The 24,917-nt window shown below is 41.4% G+C and overlaps 3 protein-coding genes across 6 annotated transcripts in view; all 3 read right to left on the bottom strand.

Moving 5' to 3' along the window:
* Nucleotides 1–2,474: 2,474 nt before the first annotated feature.
* LOC124851890 (DNA polymerase III PolC-type-like) lies at nt 2,475–15,837 on the bottom strand. 2 transcript variants are annotated; one of them, XM_047340067.1, is made up of 4 exons: nt 15,726–15,827; nt 15,540–15,591; nt 13,279–13,529; nt 2,475–2,990 (listed from the first exon to the last, which is right to left on the bottom strand). In XM_047340067.1, exons 2-4 carry the CDS (start codon nt 15,589–15,591, stop codon nt 2,712–2,714), a joined length of 582 nt encoding a protein of 193 aa, XP_047196023.1. In that variant the 5' UTR covers nt 15,726–15,827; the 3' UTR covers nt 2,475–2,711. The 2 variants fall into 2 exon arrangements, with proteins under 2 accessions (XP_047196023.1, XP_047196024.1); XM_047340068.1 differs by lacking the exon at nt 13,279–13,529 and having other exon boundaries at nt 2,475–3,241; nt 15,726–15,837.
* LOC118110094 lies at nt 7,870–11,747 on the bottom strand. The gene is given in 4 exon segments (XM_035157685.2): nt 7,870–8,237; nt 9,732–10,042; nt 10,044–10,272; nt 11,414–11,747. Coding segments are annotated over 4 exon segments (597 nt in total). The 5' UTR covers nt 11,466–11,747; the 3' UTR covers nt 7,870–8,232.
* A 1,878-nt stretch (nt 15,838–17,715) lies between the features above and the next one.
* LOC118109127 (unconventional myosin-IXAa-like) overlaps nt 17,716–24,917 on the bottom strand; it is a 143,146-nt gene continuing 135,944 nt past the window's right edge. For all 3 annotated transcript variants that reach the window (XM_047339720.1, XM_047339721.1, XM_047339722.1), the window contains 4 exons: nt 24,414–24,467; nt 22,991–23,211; nt 22,407–22,549; nt 17,716–20,575 (listed from right to left, as the gene is read on the bottom strand). In XM_047339720.1, coding sequence (XP_047195676.1) covers nt 20,184–20,575; nt 22,407–22,549; nt 22,991–23,211; nt 24,414–24,467 — 810 coding nt within the window. In that variant the 3' untranslated portion in view covers nt 17,716–20,183. The remainder of the gene's footprint in view (nt 20,576–22,406; nt 22,550–22,990; nt 23,212–24,413; nt 24,468–24,917) is intronic.

Here is a 24,917-nt window from a genome sequence, read left to right as displayed (position 1 = left end):
CCTTTTTTCCCTAACACCTGCAGTTCAAGGAAGAGGTAGAAGTGACACAGAAATAACTAAAGCCTCTGGCAGTGTTGTCTGACCGGGTGGTGGGAGGTAAAAAAGTAGCTCTGGTATGACCTTCCTGTTATTATTTGCTCAGTGGAGACAATTAAAAAAGGCCCCTTTAAAATCTTTAGCCCTCGATTTCCACAATTTGGGTCCAACATGTGAACATACTGTCGTGTTCTTTTATCCCGAGATATGAGAAGAGCCGGTCTCGGTTTGGTTCAACAAGTATTTATTCAGAAGCAATGAAAAGGTACAGCATAGCTATGTGCACATAGCTATGGGCACTCAATACACAGCCTCGGCTTTCTAGTAGCACGGGGTAGTCAAGAGACGCCCCGAACGGACGACGGGTACAGTACTTATAATAGTAGGTATAACTTCATTGGTCAATAACGAGGGGGAGTCACCATGGTTCAGACCTTGGCTCTCCCTTGCTGGTGCGCAGGCGTGGTCCCATCCTCTTGGCCCTGGAGTCTGCGAATGATGAGGAGCCGCTCCCAGGTTCGCCCCTCCTGTGACAGTAGCTGGGAAAATCTTCACATTCTGAAAGTGTTTGGTTTCATGTTTTACAGACAGGCCTTCAGCTGAAGCCTTGTGGGTCTTCAGTATTTTTGCAGATATGGTGTTGTTGTTCATTGGAGTGAGAAACCTTGCGTTGCGTTATCGGCTGTATGTTCTGTGTGCGTAAGCATGCGCATTTTCTAGACAAAACAACGCCTTTCCTATCTGTCCTTCAGAACCTAGTGGCAGCTGCTTGAATTCTTTCTAAGGGTAGGTCACAGTTTCTTATGAAAACAGTGCATTCATGCATGTGTGATGTTTGAATAAAGCTAATGGAGTTTAGGCTGTCATATAGTAAGTTAGGTATGAGAACAAGTTAAAGTACAGTGTATTGTATGCCACAGATGTAGTCTCCACAACAGGCATTATCAGACAGGTGCGAGACTGAACTGCGATGTGACGCACACGCACACACACTAACCAACTTCAAGATTAAAACCAGCCAGCAACGGCTACTAAAAGTCACTATGTGAAGGCCACACATTCTCCCACATATTCAGCCCAAACTGCCCCAAATGCAAACTGCATTTGTTAGAGTTCAGTTTCATTGCCATCTTCACAGACACACACACATTAATTCTTTCTGTTAAGGTACAAACATGGTGCACGTAAAATCCATCCTTTTCGGGGCTATAGTGTATAATTATATTATTAAAATTCTAACAATACACACACACGACACATGTTTGTGTTGACTCTGGACATTATCTCTGGAGGCGACAGCAGAACTTGTGTGCGCATAATCACGGACTATTAGTCATTAGTCCATCCAATAACAGGGGCTGCTGATGGGGAACTATTTTCCACAATGTAAACAAATATAATGTCATATTATTAGAACCTTAGCCGTGAGTCCCAGTCAGGATGTGGTGAGGCTGGGACTGAATGTGAGGAAACATGATAACTGAAGTCAGTCCTGTTACTGGTGTTAGTGGTCTTACCCAGTCCAGTCGTCTCCAGGTCAAAGAAAACCACAAAAACCATAAAAATCACTAACTATCTCATAATCATCACTGACTTTCTCATCATTTCATCATTTCAATCTCATCATTTTGATTTAGCATTCAACAAATTTTTCTTTTCTTTCATAATTAAATGTTGTAAAAATACTCCTCACACTAATTTGTTTCTACTAATACTCTTTGCATGTAAAAACATATTTTAATAAGGGCGTTTTATAAGGTATTTTATTGTTGTTGGTTTTGTGAATAAAGTGTAGAATAACAATAAAATTGGCCACTTGTCTGTAAATACACTGAGATAATATCAATATAAAAAAAATTGTATAAATCCAGCAAAACATCTGTATACATTTCACTTAAAGACAACATATTTACCTGCTGTGCATGATACTAACTGATGTGCACACTGTGTTTATTCCACAGAGCTTCACTGAAGGTCATCCTGGGAAACTACATTCTACATTTAAAGACTCAGACTCACTTCTTAGTAATGGAAGTTAAAAAACTATCAGAAGCATAGGAGGCTACTGAATATTTTTTGGTATTTGAAATTATTATGCTGACACAAACACAGAGCGAGTCATTATTACACAAATCAGCATAAAAACCTACAGTTACACAACCTGCAGTATGAGATGAAATTGTCTCTGCTCATTCCTGACAGGTGTTTCCTACATTTCACAGAATGCATTGCAATTTCCCTTGGAAAAAAGACTTGGAGATTTTTTATGGATCAATGTCATGAACACAACTGGTCAGCAGGTAATAGAAATAATGGCAGTCAGGGAAAAATGTGACCATCAGGGTCCTTAAACAAAACACAGCATGTTCTATGGAGGCGACTGTGGAGTTAACCCCCATGTATGATTGTTGAAATTCAAAAAATACAAACATGACAAGGAAGGTTTAACAGAAATGGTTTAATGACTCTTGTAGGAACACAATCCTGGAATAGGCTCCACACCTGAGAGTATAAAACATGATACTTAGTATCATTTAGTACAAAACTAAAAGAAGAAACAACACACACAAAGTACCTTTGATTTAGAGATGTAATATGCATTATTTGTCTGCCATGACAGAAATCTTACTTGCCTGTCATTTTCTATCAATCAGATGTTTTTCGGGGTGTGTTTTTTATAACATTAGGGATTCAGTAAAAAAGAAGCTCTTTTGATCAGGATTCCATATCTTGTACAGCTCCTGTAGCATCCTGGCATCCTCCAGAGCATTATGAGCGTCGTAGGACCGTCCAAGGAAGTGACTGACCATAAACGGCTGGGAGTGACTAGACAGATCAGGATAGAGCCACTTGCTCAGCTGTAAGGTGTCCAAATACCCAGACACCGCCTGCTGGAACTCCTGCAGGAGGTGGTTCCACTGTAGCACTCTGTTGAGAATAGGGGCATCAAAGCCCTTCGCATTGTGGGCCGCCAGCAGTACAGGACGGTGAAAGGATTGAAGGAAGTCTATAAAAGAGGTGAGAGCCTCGTAGACAGGGGTGGTGTACAGAAGATTCCCACGGAGAAACAGGTCACCATTGCTAACGGTGAAGCCATTAACCCGTGTGGCGCGCTTGCTGATAGCGCGGAAAGGGAGGGTGTAGACGTTAAAGAGCCTCTCTCCACAGACAGCAGACAACTGGATGATGTGACACCTGTTGGTGTCTGAAATTAGAGGAGGGTCTGATTAATGGGGGATATAGGAAAAATAAAATATAAATACAATTTTTTTTTTTTCTGCTCGTTGTGGCTGCATTTAGAGTTCTTCTCAAATGTGTGATACAAGTATTACAGAAATACTAATAAAGTATTTCAATAATTATTGATTAATTGAACTACAAAAATAAGCATGAATGCATTTGTTATCAAATTATATGTTGATCTATAAATAAATACACTAGATTTTAAAGTAATTAATTGAAAGATTTTAAATCGGTAATAAAGAAAGTATAAAATATTTACGAATGAAATATTAATCATAAAATTATTATTATTACAGACGTGTATTCAAAATCAACATTAAACAGCCAATACGTTTTAGAACCACATAACTTTATTCATGTCTAAATAATGAAATTTGAAAATCTATTTGAAATTGCAGTTTAAAAAAAGAAACAAATCAATGGCTCCACAAACTGAGTTGAGAATATAGATTTTAATCAAACAGTTAAAAGGGCAACCTCCATTCCAATTTTCCGTTTCCCTGCTGATCTTCCGTTCGCTCGCTATTTGATTGGCTGAGTCATTTAGCTTCTCTGTGACACTGAGTCATACTGAGGCAAAACAATGCAAACGAGGAAGACACAGACCTTCAACAAGGCTAATGCCCTATCTCGCCATTTTCCCAATTAATTATCTGGACTATGGTGGCTCCCTATATTCTAATTTGCCCAGTTTCATAATGAAGCAAAACATTTTTTAAGATTAGAGATCTGCCCTGTTTTTTTAACTGTCCGCGGACATTGCACTGATGTCATTGTTTCTTTCTTGTTTTGACTTGTTTTGACCTGCTCTATGTGCCTTTGAATTGCCCTGCAAATAAAGGTGTTTGCTGCATTATTAAGCTGAGTACAGGTTTCATTCTTAAGTCAGTCTACCAGTCACTGGGAATCTGTTGCACATGAGAGCGACCTTGATGCACGTGTACCACTGCTACTACCAAAGATTTAAACACTAACACAGTGACATCAGGCACATCTGTATTCTCAGACTAGGTCAAAACAACATCATTTGGGCTTCAGAAAAATGCAATCAAAACATGTCTGGGAAACTCAAGATCTTCTTGTTTTGAACTATATTTCCTTTTTTTCATCAAGATTCACGTGACAACTCGAAATCATTGGATCACTGGATGATGCTGCATTCTTAGAAAAATGTTTTACATAGGAAAGTTAGCAGGGTCTCAACAAAACTCCTGCCTAAAGGTGAGGGGCCATATATGCCATATATGCAGATGCCAAGTTAATGGTTTACGAGGGTATAAGTTAAAAAAACTGAAGAAATGTTAGGTGTCTGTTAGAGACATAAACCACACATTTGATTTACTTTCCACACTAAACATTAACAAGTAAAATGAAAAGGTATATTGTTATTTATTTATTTTTTTAAAAAGGGAAGTCAGCTCAATTTTCAGTTTGTCACTCAAAACCGGCTCCTATTAAATATTGTTTTTTAAAGAAATGCTTAAGAGGTGACAAAGAAATTTTCACCTCACTCTTGTTCATGGTGACCCCCACTGTCTGTATGTCAAGTTTCAAGAGATTTTACGGTAGAAATGTTAAGGAAATTAAAGGGAAATTTGGATAGTTTTTCATTATGGCATTCATAACTTACTCCTATTAAATACATTTTTTTTAAATTGTCAAGAGTTGACAAAGGATTTTCACCTCACTCTTGTTCATTGTGACCCCTTATGAGTGCCATAATGAAAATTGAGCTGACTTTCCCTTTAATGCTCTTAAGAAACATACATATAATATTCCATTTCATTATCCGTGTTTATGTCTTGGGTGGAAAGTAAATCAAACATCCATAATAACTAACATCAAACTTTCAATGTCTGTTTTCAGCCTTTTTTCCTCTGAGCACCTCGACCGTTACACCTGAAATATATACGCATCAATTTTCAAGCTGGCCTCACCAGGTTTTCACAAATGACCACATGGCCGCAGTATATGTCATATAGACATAACAAAACCTATTCATCTAAATGAATTCAATAACTAATTCTAGTGTCATTATGAGGGGTGCATTCTCACATCCGTCGTCATGTCTGTGGTCTCAAACGTTTTCAAAATCAGCTAAGATTTGAAATCCTCTCGTGTGCAACAGGCATTATCTGCCTGTTGCACACTAGGGGCGTTGTAGAGTTTCACTCGAAGTTCTGACCAGAATATTCTAGGTCTTTCCATAACTGTTTTTTTTTTTTTTAAGTTGAAGCGACACAAACACTGTTTCAACTTGTATAACAGAATATACATGAGAAGAATAACATTTACCACATAGGACTGTGCTATAGAAAATATCAATAATTATTGCAATAGAATTTTCATCACCAGCAATATTACATATATATAGAACCTTTGTAATATATATATACACACACACACACACACACATCCACAACAGTGGTTGAACATTACAACAATCTGTTGCTCTTATTAGATTATTTTTTTAAAGCTTTGAAAATTACTGAAAACTTCCAGTAAGTGGACTAAGCTTCAAATATACAATACAAAGTAGGACTTGTTAGGATTTTAATAAACTAATTAGACACTATAGCCCTGAAAAGGATCGATTTTACGCGCACCATGTTTGTACCTTAGCAGAAAGAATTAATGTGTGTGTGTCTGTGAAGATGGCAATGAAACTGAACTCTAAACAAATGCAGTATGTTAGACAGGGGTGGGGGCAGGGGCAGTTTGGGCTGAATATGTAGGAGAATGTGTGGCCTTCACATAGTGACTTTTAGTAGCCGTTGCTGGCTGGTTTTAATCTTGAAGTTGGTTGGTGTGTGTGAGTGTGTGTGCGTCACATCGCAGTTAAGTCTCGCACCTGTCTGATAATGCCTGTTGTGGAGACTGTACATCTGTGGCATACAATACACTGTACTTTAACTTGTTCTCATACCTAACTTACTATATTACAGCCTAAACTCCATTAGCTTTATTCAAACATCACACATGCATGAATGCACTGTTTTCATAAGAAACTGTGACCTACCCTTAGAAAGAATTCAAGCAGCTGCCACTAGGTTCTGAAGGACAGATAGGAAAGGCGTTGTTTTGTCTAGAAAATGCGCATGCTTACGCACACAGAACATACAGCCGATAACGCAGGAACAAGGTTTCTCACTCCAATGAACAACAACACCATATCTGCAAAAATACTGAAGACCCACAAGGCTTCAGCTGAAGGCTTGTCTGTAAAACATGAAACCAAACACTTTCAGAATGTGAAGATTTTCCCAGCTACTGTCACAGGAGGGGCGAACCTGGGAGCGGCTCCTCATCATTCGCAGACTCCAGGGCCAAGAGGATGGGACCACGCCTGCGCACCAGCAAGGGAGAGCCAAGGTCTGAACCATGGTGACTCCCCCTCGTTATTGACCAATGAAGTTATACCTACTATTATAAGTACTGTACCCGTCGTCCGTTCGGGGCGTCTCTTGACTACCCCGTGCTACTAGAAAGCCGAGGCTGTGTATTGAGTGCCCATAGCTATGTGCACATAGCTATGCTGTACCTTTTCATTGCTTCTGAATAAATACTTGTTGAACCAAACCGAGACCGGCTCTTCTCATATCTCGGGATAAAAGAACACGACAGACTAAGTTGTAGCACTGAACGGGCCCGAGCACACGCAACTCGGGAGCTGTCGCGGTCGGTGGAGAGGGCGATCTGCGAGCGGGCACACGGCTCCGCGTTGCATGCGTTTTGCGCACTGCGGCAAGGATAAACGCTTCACTTCCTGCGTCCGTCACGCGACGTCGATCCTTGCCTACTAATTGTGCAATACGGTCCACGCTATTAATTTCAGATCACACAATTTTATGTAAATTGAATGATAGTTGTAAAACAAAGCTTACTTCCTGTTGCCAGTAGCTAGTCAGTTATTTTGCCATGCCCATTTCAAATTACTCCAGAATACAAAAATATCCGTGGTTCTTGAATTTCCTGCAAAGTTTCATTATTTTTTTAGCATGTCTAGGCCCTGAAAAAGCCCCCCAAAAGGGAAATAATAATAAAAAAATCCTTCGAAATTCAATAGGGCCTCCCACCATCGGTGCTCGGGCCCGAATAAGTTCATCCTCAAGTTCAAGTGAATATCCTGGTGCAGATTGCGTTGAGACTCTTACACTTGGCCTGACACTCAGTGAGCTCGACCAGGCAGTCGATGTAGGCTTTGCAGCGACCACACCGTTTCTTGGTCTCCTTTTGTAAGAGACCATCTTTGTCTTTCAGTCTGAAGCTCTGAAGAAACTCTAGTTCAAACAGTTTTGCAAAGTTTTCTCTCGTCGGCTCAGTTGTTTGTTGTCTTCTTGTCGGTTGGTGGTTGTCGAGGATTCGTTCTCTCAAGAAGCTTCTACTCTCGTCTGGATCTTAGAGGTAAATGACATTTGTCTGCAGGTGACAACATGAAATTGAGTGAAAGGCAAACTCTGCAGAAAGTCCTGACCAAATTCTTTGGAGTTCCTCTTCTTTAAATATCCAATTTATTTTAAATCAAGTACTCATAAGAAAACTATACAATTTGGGATATATACATTTATTAGCAAATTCATTTAACTCCGATAAAATTATTCATCAAGTACAGTTTTTTTTCACGAATGAAATCATATACAGGATGTTAAGCAAATTACCACCAGTGGTTGCTATTTCCACAATAAATTCAAGTGAATGTTTTTGGAATTATTACATAGGATGTGCATCTGATTTTAAAGATAAACTCTAATAAAAAAGGTCTGATTGAACTAAAGGTTCTATGAGGCCCAGTTGCAAGTGTTGAAAGGAGAAGTACTGTGTGATGTGTTGTGTTCGTACTCTTCCATCACCTTTGACAAACCGTTGCTGGACTTTTCCTTGTTTTCCTTGTTGCCACAATAAAGAAGATGAGCATGTTTGATGATAGCATTACTGACCATTCATGTTCCACCATCAACCTGTGGAGGAAAAATGAGCCTCTTGTTATGATGCGGTGAGTTTTATTAGTTCTACTGTGGGACACAATGTAAACTGTACGCTCTGGTAGGAGCTGCCAGTCTTCTGGCGTATGGCCTATTCTGTTTTTCAAAAGTTATTGATGTAAAATATCTTATAATCCATTAACTTCTTCATTATTGTCCTCTGCTTTGCTCTCTGTGATCTTCACTGCCTGTCTTAAAGGGGACATAGCATGCAAATTCCACTTTGTTAGTGCTTCTACAGGTTAATGTGGGTATCTGGCATGTCTACCAACCCAAAAACTCTGGGGAAAAAACACTCGCGCGTTTTGTTATGGTTCCTCTAAGTCAGAAACGTCATGCTTGAGCGACTCGATTGAGCTTCCTGGGTTTTGTGTCGTAACAAGGTACTGGAAGTCTCCCTACATGGTCTTGGCCCACCCCCACCTCATCCACCCCCCGTCCCCCCACACTCATTACGCCGGGTTTACACCGGACGCAGCGAGGCTGCGAGGCAGCGCAGCGCCGTTCCCAAGCGCGCAGCCGCCTGGCTGTTCACACGGGACGAGCATTTCTCCGCTGGTCAGCCCACGATTCACTCACATGTGGCATTTGTCTGGATCGTTGGGACTGGGAGGCTGCAGCAGTTGCTCGGGCGCGACCGCTCGCTCTCCCATGCGTGAGCTGGAATTTGTGTCAGCGCCACACAGCCAGCAGTGTGGAAGACTTCCGCAGTGTTCAGCTCTACTGTAACACTGCGGAAGTCTTCCACACTGCTGGCTGTGTGGAAGACTTCCGCAGTGTTCAGCACTACTGTACGCCGGGTTAACACCGGACGCGGAAGCGCCGCTGAGAGGCAGCGCAGCGCCGTTCTCGCCAAGCCGCCTGGCTGTTCACACGGGACGTGCATATTCGCGCTGGTCAGCCCCATAGACTGTATATATAAGGTCAGCCCGCGATTCTGCTTTCTCCGCTTGTTGTTGTACCCTGAATGTCGGGGTTCGGGGTAAATGATGGTCTTCATAGCCCCCCACCTCTCTTTCTCTCTCTGTCTGTCTGCTTGTGTGCTTGTAGTGGATGGGCAGAGGGGGACATTTAATTATGTGATTGGGAAAATTAAATCTCCAGGACAACAGAAGGGGAATACAAAGTATGGGATGCATATTTGATAATTTATATCATATAAAATATGTAATTTATATCGTTTAAAATCATGGGGGGAGAGGGGGGAGGGGGGAGCTGGCTCATTAGCATTTAAAGGAACAGGCACTCAAAACAGGTCACTCTGTGGAGGGCTGTTTTAGACAGGGTAAAAAGGGTGCTGTTTTAAATGATCCTTGTGGTATTTTGACCAAAGTATGTTACAGACATTTCATTAAGACCCCAAGGAACCATATCAACTTGTGGTAAAATGGGCATGCTATGTCCCCTTTAAGTGCTCCCACAGGGGGCGCTGTCCTGACATCTGACAGGACACTTTGGCAGCTTTCACACCTGCTTTGCGTTCCATGGTGTCCAGAGTAAACATATGCCTACAAACTAACTCTGGTGTGGGCTGAAGCACACTGTAGAGAGCCTGCAATGCCCGCACATCCTCCAAAGCATCATGGGCCTTGTAGGTCACACCCAGCAGCTCCTTCACCAGAATCTCCTGTCGAAAACTCTTGAGGCAGCGGTCCCTCAGCATCTCACGGGCCAGTGGAAGAGTGTCGACGCAGCCCGAGATCGATGAGTTAAACTTGCTCTGAGGTCCAGTTCGCTCAAGAGCCGAGACAGCAGACGGTAGTCATAACGTAATGTTGTAATATGACAAGCGGGCGTCCGAGCATTCGAAGGAAAGCTATGAAGGAGACCAGGACCTCTCGCAGGGAATTGGTGAGGACAAGCTGGCGATGGAGGTACAGCCTCTGTCTGCGAACCCTGAAGCCAGTGACTCTGGCTGCTCCCGGCTCCATCCGACAGCGTGGGAGGACGTAAAGGTTGAGCAAGTGTCCTCCACTCACTGCCGCCAACTGGACGATGTCACAACTCTGACCTGGTGAAATAAAACCAAGCTTCAGAGGAGTTATTAATGGGGCATGGAAGATATACTATGTCACGCTGGAATAGTACATTACCTGGAAAAATCGAGAATGTCTGTTTAGGCTAATTCAGTGAAATACACCTGAAAAAACAACTTTATCACATTTAAGACAAAATGACACAAAAATGCAACATGACATTAACTGACCTGCTCGTTGGTTTGAACCCCTGCCTACAGAGATGTACCAGACTGATAAATACAATGGCAGCCAAGTGTTTAAAGTCTCACAGTATTGTCATGGTTTTATTGTCTTCTTCGCCCACTACTAATGACAGTTATGAGAACTGATGAATCCTCTACGCCCTTAATTGAGCAAAAATACCAGAATTTAGCTATTTTAGTCCTTCTTTCCTAGTTAGCAGGCTTATGCAAAAACTACTGAACTGATTTCCATGAAAAATTGGAGGGGAAATGCATGACCTAAGGAAGAATCCATTAACTTTTGGTGCAGATCTGGATCAGTGGCAGGTCCAGTTTGAGGTACAGTGTTTATTTATCATTTTCATTGGTTTCTCAGGGAATAATTAATGAATATTCATTAAAAAAGAAAATCTGACATTTAGGGAACTGATATTTATGAGATTAATACAAATCTGGATCCTGTGATTTTGATTGTGGTTTCATAAGGGGACTGTTGGGCATTGTTACTTGTTCCTAATGATTGAATTAACAAATTCTGGATTCACAGTGTGACAGCAACACACAGACCCACAGCCCACAATCTGACACACAAACATTTCACAACTAATAAGACATTTCTGAAGTGAATTAAAGATTTTTTCAAATATGTAAGACCTTTTTTTCCCTAACACCTGCAGTTCAAGGAAGAGGTAGAAGTGACACAGAAAGAACTAAAGCCTCTGGCAGTGTTGTCTGACCGGGTGGTGGGAGGTAAAAAAGTAGCTCTGGTATGACCTTCCTGTTATTATTTGCTAAGTGGAGACAATTAAAAAAGGCCCCTTTAAAATCTTTAGCCCTCGATTTCCACAATTTGGGTCCAACATGTGCCAGTCAGGATGTGGTGAGGCTGGGACTGAATGTGAGGAAACATGATAACTGAAGTCAGTCCTGTTACTGGTGTTAGTGGTCTTACCCAGTCCAGTCGTCTCCAGGTCAAAGAAAACCACAGACTGTGACTCCTGCATCACGACACACTTTATAACACCTGCCTCTCACATGTTGTCCATACATAAGGCAGAGGTACTGACAGCTTGTATAAACAGAATGTGTATAGCTTATATACAGCGACGTGACGCTACGTGTGTTTCATCATGAAAACTCTCCCTCCATGTTTTAAACACCAGCGACGGCCCCGACCGGAAATCCCAACATTTTCAAAATAAAAGATTCATTGCAACGCAATGCAGAACCGCAATGACTTACTATCTCAGAAGCATCACATACTATCTCATAATCATCACTGACTTTCTCATAATCATCACTTATTTGCTCATTATCATCAATTACTTTCTCATCATTTCATAATTTCAATCTCATAATTTTAATTTAGCATTCACCAAATTTTTCTTTCATTGGAAGAAATGAGCAATACTGACAAAATAAACCAGTTGAAATTTTAATTTAAGTTATTGCTTAAATGGTGAAATAAGTCAATAAGATGTATGTTGATGTATCAATCATTATTGGAGCTAAATCTTATTATATATGCATCTACGTACTCACGCGCACACACACACACACACACACACACACACACACACACACACACAAAGGGCATGGGTAAATCTCATATGTTGTTATTTAAACCCCTGCAGTACGCAGACATATTCAAACTGAGCATAAAGTGTAGAATAAGAATAAAATTGACCACTTGTCTGTAAATACACTGAGATAATATCAATATAAAAAAAAAATTATAAATCCAGCAAAACATCTGTATACATTTCACTTAAAGACAACATATTTACCTGCTGTGCATGATACTAACTGATGTGCACACTGTGTTTATTCCACAGAGCTTCACTGAAGGTCATCCTGGGAAACTACATTCTACATTTAAAGACTCAGACTCACTTCTTAGTAATGGATGTAAAAAACTATCAGAAGCATAGGAGGCTACTGAATATTTTTGGGTATTTGAAATTATTATTCTGACACAAACACAGAGCGAGTCATTATTACACAAATCAGCATAAAAACCTACAGTTACACAACCTGCAGTATGAGATGAAATTGTCTCTGCTCATTCCTGACAGAGGTTTCCTACATTTCACAGAATGCATTGCAATTTCCCTTGGAAAAAAGACTTGGAGATTTTTTATGGATCAATGTCATGAACACAACTGGTCAGCAGGTAATAGAAATAATGGCAGTCAGGGAAAAATGTGACCATCAGGGTCCTTAAACAAAACACAGCATGTTCTATGGAGGCGACTGTGGAGTTAACCCCCATGTATGATTGTTGGAAATTCAAAAATACAAACATGACAAGGAAGGTTTTAATAGAAATGGTTTAATGACTTTGTAGGAACACAATCCTGGAATAGGCTCCACACCTGAGAGTATAAAACATGATACTTAGTATCATTTAGTACAAAACTAAAAGAAGAAACAACACACACAAAGTACCTTTGATTTAGAGATGTAATATGCATTATTTGTCTGCCATGACAGAAATCTTACTTGCCTGTCATTTTCTATCAATCAGATGTTTTTCGGGGTGTGTTTTTTATAACATTAGGGATTCAGTAAAAAAGAAGCTCTTTGAATTAGGATTCCATATCTTGTACAGCTCCTAGCATCCTGGCATCCTCCACAGCATTATGAGCGCCGTAGGACCATCCAAGGAAGTGACTGACCATAAACTGTCAGGAGTGTCTGGGCAGATCAGGATAGAGCCTCTTGCTCAGCAGTAAGGTGTCCAAATACCCAGACACCACCTGCTGAACTCCGTAGGAGGTGGTCCTGCAGCAGCACTTGCGAGAATAGGCACCTGCCCTTCGCATTGTGGGCCGCCAGCAGTACAGGATGGTGAAAGGATTGAAGGAAGGCTATGAAAGAGGTGAGAGCCTCGTAGACAGGGGTGGTGTACAGAAGATTCCCACGGAGAAACAGGTCACCATTGCTAACGGTGAAGCCATTAACCCGTGTGGTGTCCTCGCTGATAGCGCGGAAGGGGAGGGTGTAGACGTTAAAGAGCCTCTCTCCACAGACAGCAGACAACTGGATGATGTCACACACGTTGGTGTCTGAAATTAGAGGAGGGTCTGATTAATGGGGGATATAGGAAAAATAAAATATAAATACAAATATTTTTTTTTCCTGCTCGTTGTGGCTGTATTTAGAGTTCTTCTCAAATGTGTGATACAAGTATTACAGGAATACTAATGAAATATTTCAATAATTATTGATTAATTGAACTACAAAAATAAGCATGAATGCATTTGTTATCAAATTTTTACGAATGAAATATTAATCATAAAATTATTATTATTACAGACTTGTATTCAAAATCAACATTAAACAGCCAATACGTTTTAGAACCACATAACTTTATTCATGTCTAAATAATGAAATTTGAAAATCGATTTGAAATTGCAGTTTAAAAAAGAAACAAATCAATGGCTCCACAAACTGAGTTGAGAATATAGATTTTAATCAAACAGTTAAAAGGGCAACCTCCATTCCAATTTTCCGTTTCCCTGCTGATCTTCCGTTCGCTTGCTATTTGATCGGCTGAGTCATTTAGCTTCTCTGTGACACTGAGTCATACTGAGGCAAAACAATGCAAACTAGGAAGACACAGACCTTCAACAAGGCTAATGCCCTATCTCGCCATTTTCCCAATTAATTATCTGGACTATGGTGGCTCCCTATATTCTAATTTGCCCAGTTTCCTAATGAAGCAAAACATTTTTTAAGATTAGAGATCTGCCCTGTTTTTTTAACTGTCCGCGGACATTGCACTGATGTCATTGTTTCTTTCTTGTTTTGACTTGTTTTGACCTGCTCTATGTGCCTTTGAATTGCCCTGCAAATAAAGGTGTTTGCTGCATTATTAAGCTGAGTACAGGTTTCATTCTTAAGTCAGTCTACCAGTCACTGGGAATCTGTTGCACATGAGAGCGACCTTGATGCATGTGTACCACTGCTACTACCAAAGATTTAAACACTAACACAGTGACATCAGGCACATCTGTATTCTCAGACTAGGTCAAAACAACATCATTTGGACTTCAGAAAAATGCAATCAAAACATGTCTGGGAAACTCAAGATCTTCTTGTTTTGAACTATATTTCCTTTTTTTCATCAAGATTCACGTGACAACTCGAAATCATTGGATCACTGGATGATGCTGCATTCTTAGAAAAATGTTTTACATAGGAAAGTTAGCAGGGTCTCAACAAAACTCCTGCCTAAAGGTGAGGGGCCATATATGCCATATATGCAGATGCCAAGTTAATGGTTTACGAGGGTATAAGTTAAAAAAACTGAAGAAATGTTAGGTGTCTGTTAGAGACATAAACCACACATTTGATTTACTTTCCACACTAAACATTAACAAGTAAAATGAAAAGGTATATTATTATTTATTTTTTTTAAAGTGAAGTCAGCTCAATTTTCAGTTTGTCACTCAAAACCGGCTCCTATTAAATATTGTAACAGGCATTATCTGCCTGTTGCACACTAGGGGCGCTGTAGAGTTTCACTCGACGTTCTGACCAGAATATTCTAGGTCTTTCCATAACTGTTTTTTTTTTTTTTTTAAGTTGAAGCGACACAAACACCGTTTCAACTTGTATAACAGAATATACATGAGAAGAATAACATTTACCACATAGGACTGTGCTATAGAAAATATCAATAATTATTGCAATAGAATTTTCATCACCAGCAATATTACAAAGGTTCTATATATATATATACATATATATATATATATATATATAGAACCTTTGTAATATATATATATACACACACACACACATCCACAACAGTGGTTGAACATTACAACAATCTGTTGCTCTTATTAGATTATTTTTTTAAAGCTTTGAAAATTACTGAAAACTTCCAGTAAGTGGACTAAGCTTCAAAGATCAAGTATAAACCTCAAACCGGAAAAATGAAAGGTTACTTTAAAAAACACAAAAAATAATGGGCACATATTATAGCACTAAGTGTTCTAATGACATAATGAAAAGGTCATTTTGAGTTTAATAGGTGATATGATGACCGATGAGGAGTGAGAAACTTTTACCTAATCCAGTTGTCTCCAGGTCAAAGAAGACGATGGTAGAGTTGGAAGACATCTGTAGGAGGGGCAGAAAAGAACATCAGTGTTGAATACAAATTAACTCACAGTAAGATATCTGTTGAAAGTAGATTTGGAAGCTCTCCGGGTCACAGCAGAGAGCAGGACAGTCAGTCAGCTGAATAAACTCACTTTCTAGAATTATTTCCCTTTGCTCTGGTCGCTGTTTCTCCGTACCTGTCTTTCGTGAACTGAAACTAACTTCTCTTTTCAGTGAAATGGAACTTACTCCAGTTTTCGTTTGGTTTCGGTTCCCCCCCCCAGGTGCAGGATGGGAAGTGGAGTCTTTTGGTTTGGTAACTCGGCAGCAGAGTGGCTAACTTTGAAACTATTGGTTTTAAATGAATGTAGTGAAATCAAAAGATAGTGAATGAATAAACACATATTGTTGAGGAGAGAGCGATCGGCGAGCGGGCACACGGCTCCGCGTTGCATGCGTTTTGAGGTTGAGGTTGCTTCCCCTCTGCGTGTTGGCTGATCCTGTTGCAATGTTAGCATTGGAGCTGTTTTCCTTCTTCCCAGAGTGAGTCAAGTACTCACTGGTGTTGGACTTTGTTCTTGACATACTGCACCTAAACCAGACGAGTGCTTTGATGTGTTGATCAAAAACATTCTGCAACATTCTATTGAGTTCAGTTGACTTTGATCTTAACTACGTTCTTGACATAACTGCAACTAAACCAGACAAATGCTTTGATGTGTTTTTCAACAACATTCTACAACACTATTCTGTTTTACAAAGTTGTTGACATTATACCATTTCTACTGGAAACACTTTAAAAAGAACAATTACACCCATATCATTCAACATGACTCGTTCGATACTCGTTCGAATCCTTCGAAATTCAATAGGGCCTCCCACCATCGGTGCTCGGGCCATAATAATAAATTATCATTTATCATTCGGTAGTCTCCCCACCTTTCGAACTCAAAGACAAATGTTATCATCTTTGAAATTAAGTCCTTCAGTCAGTCAAACTTTATGAGCTCCACCACAGAGGTTTGTTTGTTTGTTTGCTTTCATGATTACACAAAAACTACTTAACCAATTTCCACAAAGGAACCCTTTCAATTTGGGTGTGAATTCGGATCAGGGGGCAGGATCCAGGGTATATTGTGTGGGGGCGTTTTCCACATATTTATACCATTGGGAACTGACATTATGTGAACTTGTAGTTGATGTTTCTTTTACCTTTCAGTCATTTTCTAGATGTTAAATTAAGAAAATATTCAGACTAATTACTGCGCCTTTCAAGTCACATTTAACGACAACAATCAGTAACTGATCCAACTTGTAGTAATTAACAGGGTTTCTGCAAATCATATTCATGACTTTTAAAAGACATTTAAAAGTCTGTTTCACAATAAAACTGGACACTTCAGTCAAGACTCTCCAGCACCATATTACAATAATTGCCTCTGCCAAAGAGGTAATGTTTTTATCTGCATTTGAATGTTTTTTTTTAAGCAGGATTACGCAAATACTACTCCAACTTCTTCCCTGAAATCTTATGGAGGAGAGGGGGTGACTTTAAGAAGAACCCATTAAATATTGATGTAGATCGGATCAAGGGTCGGATCCAGAGAACCATTAATTTAGTGAATTTAATTGTGGTTTCATAAGGGGACTGTGGGTCTTGGTGGAGGTATGCACTATAAAGGTACGGCCCGGTCACACATATGAGAATGTATTGTTTGCAAACCTTCGCCAAATAAAACATTTGCTTCCTGTCGCAAGGCAAATCACCAGATTCGAAGACATTCCCTAAAGCTGGTATTAAGATATCACGTCCAAGAAAAACATTTTGTGAGGCCATGTGACCTTGAACTTTGAACACTGGCTACAAAAATCTAAACAGTTCATCCTTGAGTCCAAAAGAATGTTTGTAACTAATTTGCGTATGGTGATGGAGGGTAATAACAATACATCATTTAAAAATCATCTGTCTAAATGTTTGCTCGAGAAGGATGTTGCACCCAATATGTTTTTTAACGCCTCAAGGATGCACACAATGTTTTTCAGTAAGTAGCAGTGAATGCAAATATAACTTTGTTTATGAAAAAAAATACACAAAAAGTATTATACAAATTTCATTTACGCAAATATTACACAACTCAAGTGTGTTTGGCAGCAGTTTTGCTTTTTTAATAAGCAGATGAAATTTCCCCCATAAAGTTTTTTTTTCTTACAACCATAGACATGTTTGTATAATTAAAAAAGGAAATATAACACAAATTGCACCGTATACATAACCGTGTCCAGAGTGGCGCAGACAATGAGACACAACGCTTTTCTTTTTTTCTGCTTCGTATAGCACAAACATGACAGACCCATCGTGGCCTGATAAAATGTTGCCATGATTAATAGTAGATAATGAACCGTACATAGGATAATATATCCTTTTATAACACCTTATATAACAGATTCTTTTAAATCAATGTACACCCCAAAAGCATGATCATAAATAGTACATACACTGTGTATAAAAGAGGAACAAAAACAACCAGAGAAAGCACAGCATGCCTTCCAGTGACAGGTACATTCACTTTTTTTTCTTTTCTTTTTGTTTTTTGCAGAATGCCATATAGACAGCATGGACATGTCCAAATACCCTCGCTTCAAATACCATCTTCGATATTTGACCAGGAATCAGCTTTGTCTTCTCATCTCACCTTCGAAACAGTTGGTTTTTTAGAGCTAATGTTATAAAAAGACAACACATTGCAAGTCTCCACACCTGCATCTCACACCTGAGATCAGCACAGTCTTCACGGAGACTTCCAGCTTCAAGGAAAAGTCGATTAACACGGATTGTGTTGGTGAGATCGGAAAGAGAGTCGCCCACGGGGATCTGATCACAGACGCAGCAAGCGAGGAGGGATATTGCAGCTTTAGTACAGAGACATCATCGCTGTTAAGATACTGAGTATGTCCGTTAAACTGAAGATTACACTGACACTGCATGGACAGAGACAGAGAGAGATTAGGATTATGCAGAAACACAAGGACAGTCTGAGTTAGATGCTACTTCTTTGTCTGCAGGTTAAATGCTACTTTTCACAGCCAGAGCCGGGAGACAGGAGGATGGAAGAGCTACGCTTGTGTTTGAGAAGAAGAAGAACGTATTGCGGACGGCTCAGAGGACGACATGGACGGAGTGAGTATGTGAGTGCAGAAGTTTCCCCCCAAGGTGCAATGAAAATCAGAACCAATATTTGGTAAGTCTGGGTTAGTTTTAGTGTGACATGATGGTTTGACAGATTTCCCACCCTTATAGGAATAATAGGGGAAACGTATAAGTGTGTATAGAGACGACTATACATGCACCGAGAGGGAGCTGATACAGTGGCATGAATTATTCATTCATTCAGGCACACACACACACGCACAGTCAGGCGTTCAGCTGAACAAAAATAAACCATGAAACAATATTGACAGCAAAAACATGACATCTTTGATATCAGTAACAACACCAATGTATAATACAGCAATAGTATATATTAAAAAAATATTCAAGTCCTGACAAAAGTAACACTGATGCTTCTGAATGAAACAGACAGAAAACAGAGAGCTTGCAGGGACAGGCAGATACAAAACACCCAACACGTAGCACAGACTGACGGCTTTTCCTTCTGTTATTTCTGAAGAGTACAACCCGAGGTCACCCAAAACTGGCTCTGATCACTGTGATATAGGAAAAGAGAAAAAGGCAAAGGGAAGGAAACTGGATGAAACCAGCACAGAAACAAAAAGTGGAACCTGAATTCCAGACACTTCCCTTTGCAAAACGAGAGAAGAGGAAATCAGGCAAATTAACAATGAACGGCCCAGGAGCAGCACTGGAGTTTCGTTCTATGTTCACCTTTTCCCTCTGTAACATAATAATAATAATAATAATAATAATAATAATAATAATAATAATAATAATAATACATAACATAGAGCTGTGACATATTTCTGTACAGTTTCTTCAGATTGACGTAGGAAAAAGTGTGATGGAGAAGCATGCAGCCTCTTGGCTGGTATGTCCTGTGTAAACGTGAAAAGCTTGGTGCTGGTTACAGACAAAATGTCCGCCAGTTCAGTCAGTATGGCTACATTTCTTCGGGGTTGGCTTTACCACCTGACCACATGCTAAAAAAATGAAGACAGGGCACTATCAGATTTGGCTTTGCAGGAGTGTTTTTTTTTCTGTGTCTCTCCACCCGTCCTTCCCTTCTTCTGCTTCTTCTTCTCTCCCTTAACTGACCCCTGGTGCTCCAGCAGGGGTCAAACAGCACTGAGATCAGAGGGTCAAAAACCGTTTCACTTCACTCCCTCTATTCACATTAGTCGTCAGTCTTTGACCATCTTAGTTGTCTTGTCCCTCTGTGTAGTACGTCCAGTCTTCTGTAATTCTCACAGCTTTCTGCTTTGACTGGACCAGGGGAGGAGGGGGGTGAGAACAGAGGAGGGGCAGCAGTCGACATTTGGCATGAACCTTGCCCCATGACCAGCCTCATCCATCCCTGGACTCTCCCTCCTCCCACTTCGCGCACACCCTCCTGTGCTCCAACAGGCGGTGGCCGGCGTTCCTTCCCTCCTTGGCATCACACCATGAACTCGTTGCTGCCATACAGAACCAGCTGCTGTGGCCCCGAGCTGAATTCAGACTCCCTCCGGTGGGTTCCCGAGGGCTCGCGTGGTGAGCTGCGGCTCAGCCGGAGCCTGTGCGGGGTCTTGCCACCTCTGTGACCTGCCTCTGCCTCGCCCAACGGGGTGGTCCCCAAACCGCAGGAGGTGAGCAGCGGCCCGGACGAGGATGAGCGAAACCGGTAGTGAGGGGACGGAGAGCCGGAGGCGTTGGAGGAGAGAGAAGAGGAGGGGTGGTAGGATGAGGAGATCGTGGAGGTGGAGTCTGCTGAGTCCTGGGAATCCGGCTGGCGATGCAGAACTCGTCTGCTCTTTGCCTCCGACTTTCTGGAGCGATAAATGCCGTGCTCTGTGTCGAGAGACAGAACAAGAGAGGGAGAGAGGGATTAGAAAACACACACTCTAACAATGTTGGGAATACACTGTTTAGACACAGATATTCCAATAAAACTGAATAGGTATCAGCAAAAGAGCAAATGTAACAAAAGTGAGCTAAGAACAAATCTGTGCATTTACATGACAGCTAGTCCGTGGTGTAGAGGGTGAAGAGAAAGGGAGAGAGGACTGTCCCCTGTGGAGCCCCGGTGTTGCTGACCACTCTGTCAGACACACAGTGCTGTGGTCTGCCAGTCAGGTAGTTCACAATCCAGGACACACGACGGGGGCATCCACGTGCATCGCTGTGAGTTTCTCGCCCAGTAAAGCTGGCCTGATGGTGTTGAAAGCACTGGCCAAGTAAAAAAAACATCACCCTCACAGAGCTAGCTGGCTTGTCCAGGTGGGCGTAGACTCGATTCAGCAGGTAGATGATGGTGGGGCTGGTAGGATAACTGGAGGGGATCCAATTCTGGCCTGACCATGGGCCTGAGCTGATCCACAGCTATAAAGACATGGGGGCACAGGCTTTGAGCGTCTTTTAGCTGTCTTCTAACATGGTGAGGTGTGAAGGACACTTTAGAGGATGCCATCTGGGCAGGAGGGGGGTTAGAGTCGTCAGGAAGAAGACAGGTAGCTTGTGAGCCAGAGGAGGTGTAAGGAGGAGGGGGAGGGGGATCCTCACAGCAATTTGAGGGACAGTCAGGGGGAGGGGGGAGGAGTGGTGTTTGGAGACAGAAGAGTTAGGGGGGGCAGGGGCCGCTGTATCAAATCTGTAAAAAAAATGGATTAAATTCATTGGCCATGTCCAAGCTGCCCTCAGCTCCTCTGCCGCTAGCTGGTCTGAAGCCGGTGATGGTCTTCATTCCACACCAGACCCCCCCCATGTTGTTCTGCTGGAGTTTCCCCACCTGCTTCCTCCTGTAGCTGTCTTTGTCTCCTTGATCTGGATTTTTACGTCCCTCTGAATAGTCCTCAGCTCCTCCCTGTTGTCACCTCTGGAAGCCCTCTTCTTCTCATTAAGGATGGCTTTGATGTCTTTTGTTACCCACGGCTTGTTATTTGGGTAACAGCAGACACTCCTTGTTGGGACAGTACAGTCCACACAGAAGTTTGTGTAATCCGTGATGCACTCTGTAAGCCCATCAATGTCCTGTCCGTGCAGCAAACAGAGTGCACTCCCAGTCAGTCACCTCACAACAGGCCTCCTCTGATCATCTCCTCACTGTCTTTGTGATCAAAGAGGCCCATAGCAGGAGGTGAGATGCACCAAGTTGTGATCTGATCTCCCCAGAGGAGGGAGGGGGGAAGAGCCATATGCATCCGTATTGTTAGCATACAGCAGGTTCAGGTTCCTTCCCCTCTGGTTTTGCAGGTGACGTACTGGGTGAATTTTGTGTTTTATCCATGCAAACATGACTGAAGTCACCCAAGATTATTATGAGGGCATTCGGGTGTTCAGTTTGCAGTCCAGATATGGCAGTATGGCAATCCCATGTAGGTGTTTGCATTGTATTTGGTAGTTACGCCTAAAGTATGCATTCCTAAATCACATTGTGTCCTTACGTCTTGCCACTGGTGACATTTAGAAAAGAGTAAGAGTTGGTGCCTCTCTTTCTGGGGCATCTGAGTTGGAGTGGGAGTTCCTAAGCGTAGACACTACAATGTACTGTTGGTTTATGGGCTTAATTCTAAGTGACGAGTGGAAACACTGTCTAATACAAAGTAAAAAAGGAAAAATTCCCATACATTCAGAAATACACACACACGCATGCACACAAACATCGAAAAGCACACACAATTACCCGAGGGGTCGGACGTAGCTCCTTTGGTCTCCATGGTAATATTTTCAGAGCTGTCTGCTGTGCCGATGGAGGCTTCAGATTCAGGAGTCTCATCATCAGACACCCGCGGCTCCAAGATCAACATCTCATACGTCAGCTCCTCCCTGCAGAGACACACACAAACCTGAACTTTAGGGCGTTTATCATGGTAAGTGTGTGTGCCCATGTAATCCATATAAAGCAAAGTAAAGACTTGAAAGCAACAGGGGACAAACAGACAAGTATTAACTCAGCGCTACCACATGTTATTGGAGTAGTTTTGTACTATTTATAGAACGGTGCATCTGCTAAAATCTATAGAAAATGGTCTCGTAAGTGATATTGTAATTATTATCTGGCTGGCAGAATTATTGATTGAGATTTGTTTGATTTAATGGATGTTTGTCCAAATATCATGTTCTTTCAACTAAGCTTTGGGTTATGCTTTTCATATCTTGTTGGGGCTTTGGCAGCCTGTGCAAAAGATGTATCCCACTTAAGAGTTTCAAGAAAAAACCCTTTCAGCGTCATCTGATGTGAATAATCCGTGCAGAGAGACGTCATACTTCTCTTTCTGCAGACTCTCAATCTGCTCAGTGAGGATCCGCTCCTCCTGCTGCATCGCCAGCTGCTGCGGCTCGTTCAGCCCAGCCTCTGCTGCATCCTCTCCTACTTCTCCTTCTACTCCTCCTCCTCCTGCACTGTCTCCATCCAGCTCAGAAGACGCTCGGGGGCTGAGAGGAGGCGAGGGCGTGTGGGTGCTGCTCTGTCGAACACGGCCTATGCTCTGCAGATTCACACACAGAGAGTTACACAGCATGAGAATGTATTCGCCCAGGGTGACCAACAACAATAATCAGTCTGCTGTTGACAGTGACAGTGATGAAGCACAGACAGTGGACTCGCTCTAAGGACAGCTGGTTGTTTTGACCAAATACTAACTACACACACACACCTACACACACCCACACACACACCCACACACAGGTGGGCATTACCTTAAGTTTAGCTGTGTTAGGCTGCATGTTAATAGGTCGTGAGGCAGAAACAGAAGGCAAAGAGTTGTCAGTGTCGACAGTGGAGCTACAGCCTGAGTGCTGTACGTGCCTGAGCGCTCAACACGAACAAACATCAACCAAACATAAAACTATGACGAGTATAAGGGCCACTTAAAGGAAATAAAGACATAATATTACGAAAATAAAGTTGTTATTTTAGGTTACGTGGGATTTTACATGGGGAATATTGGAGGATCAGCTGATCAGATTAGCATCTTGCTAAATTATACTTTAGTCCAGATTTCACAAATAACAAAATACTTTATCGTTTGGCTCATCAGCACCACATCATCACAAGTATCAGGACTTTTTAAAGATTGTTTAAGAAACTGTGTCTGTTCTAAAGAAACTGCCTCTTTTGAAGAGGAGGAAATGATTGGTAGTGGTACTATTTCTGTGGGACAAAATATTCTTTGTTGTCTCAATTTGTTAAATTAAGCAAATTCTGGATTCATAAGAATCACTTAAATCACTTGATACTCAATTGTGTTGCTATTTGTAAGTTATTAATAAACTAGCAATGTGTTTTCACTAAATACTTTAAAGTGAAAGCCCAAAGTATTTTTTGCGAAGTAAAAATACATATTTTTCCACCACAACTCACAGATTTGCGTCAGGTCGGTCATAAAAAACAAACATCCCCATACTAGGTGAAATATTAGGGAGGTTTGCTGAAACAGACAGGTTTTAAAATCAGTCTGTGAAAATGCCATCAAATATCCACATTATCCTCACTAAACATTCGGACAGCTCAAGAGTGGAGTACACAGACAGAGTCAGACGGCTAAAAGAGAACGAGTTTACAGACAGAAGTGATGAGTACATTGACTGGACGCTACAGACGGTAGATGAGTGGACGAGGTAAATAGACTGACGGATAGGACGGGACGGACGGTGGGCGGCCACATGGAGTGAGAGGGGGCATACATACCGGGGTGGCAGTGCGGGTAATGCTCATAAACCTAACAGCAATTAGTACTGGTTTCTGGAGGGAGGGGAGGGGGTGGAGGAAGGAAGGAAGGAAGGACAGATTAGGGTTTGTGGAGCGGTGAAGGTAATTTAATTAGATTCGATGTCCTGATGTTCAAGTAAAACTGAGCTGAATTTGGTTGGTTCACTCCATATCAGTATCCATATCCCAAATAATGGGATTAATAGGAAGTTATGGTATAAAGTAAAGTTGACCCCAGAGGGATGCTCTCTGCTCTCTCCATGTACACGTGGAGCTACCGTTTGTCCCTAGTTTGATTTTTTTTCCAAATAATTTCCTAACATAAAATAATTTCCTTACCAGCAGTAATGTAAGTTATATTACACATTGTACATTGTGTTATTGCACTGTGATGACAGTGTTTCTGCTGCTGCTGTGTTGCATTATAGCTACAATAGTTTTTTTCCTTTTAATTACTCTATTCCTAACTCAGTGCCAACTTGT

Source organism: Hippoglossus stenolepis, chromosome 5 (genome assembly GCF_022539355.2).
Source record: "Hippoglossus stenolepis isolate QCI-W04-F060 chromosome 5, HSTE1.2, whole genome shotgun sequence".
In the NCBI taxonomy this organism is placed as follows: Eukaryota; Metazoa; Chordata; class Actinopteri; order Pleuronectiformes; family Pleuronectidae; genus Hippoglossus; species Hippoglossus stenolepis.
This window is presented reverse-complemented; position numbering and strand designations above follow the sequence as displayed.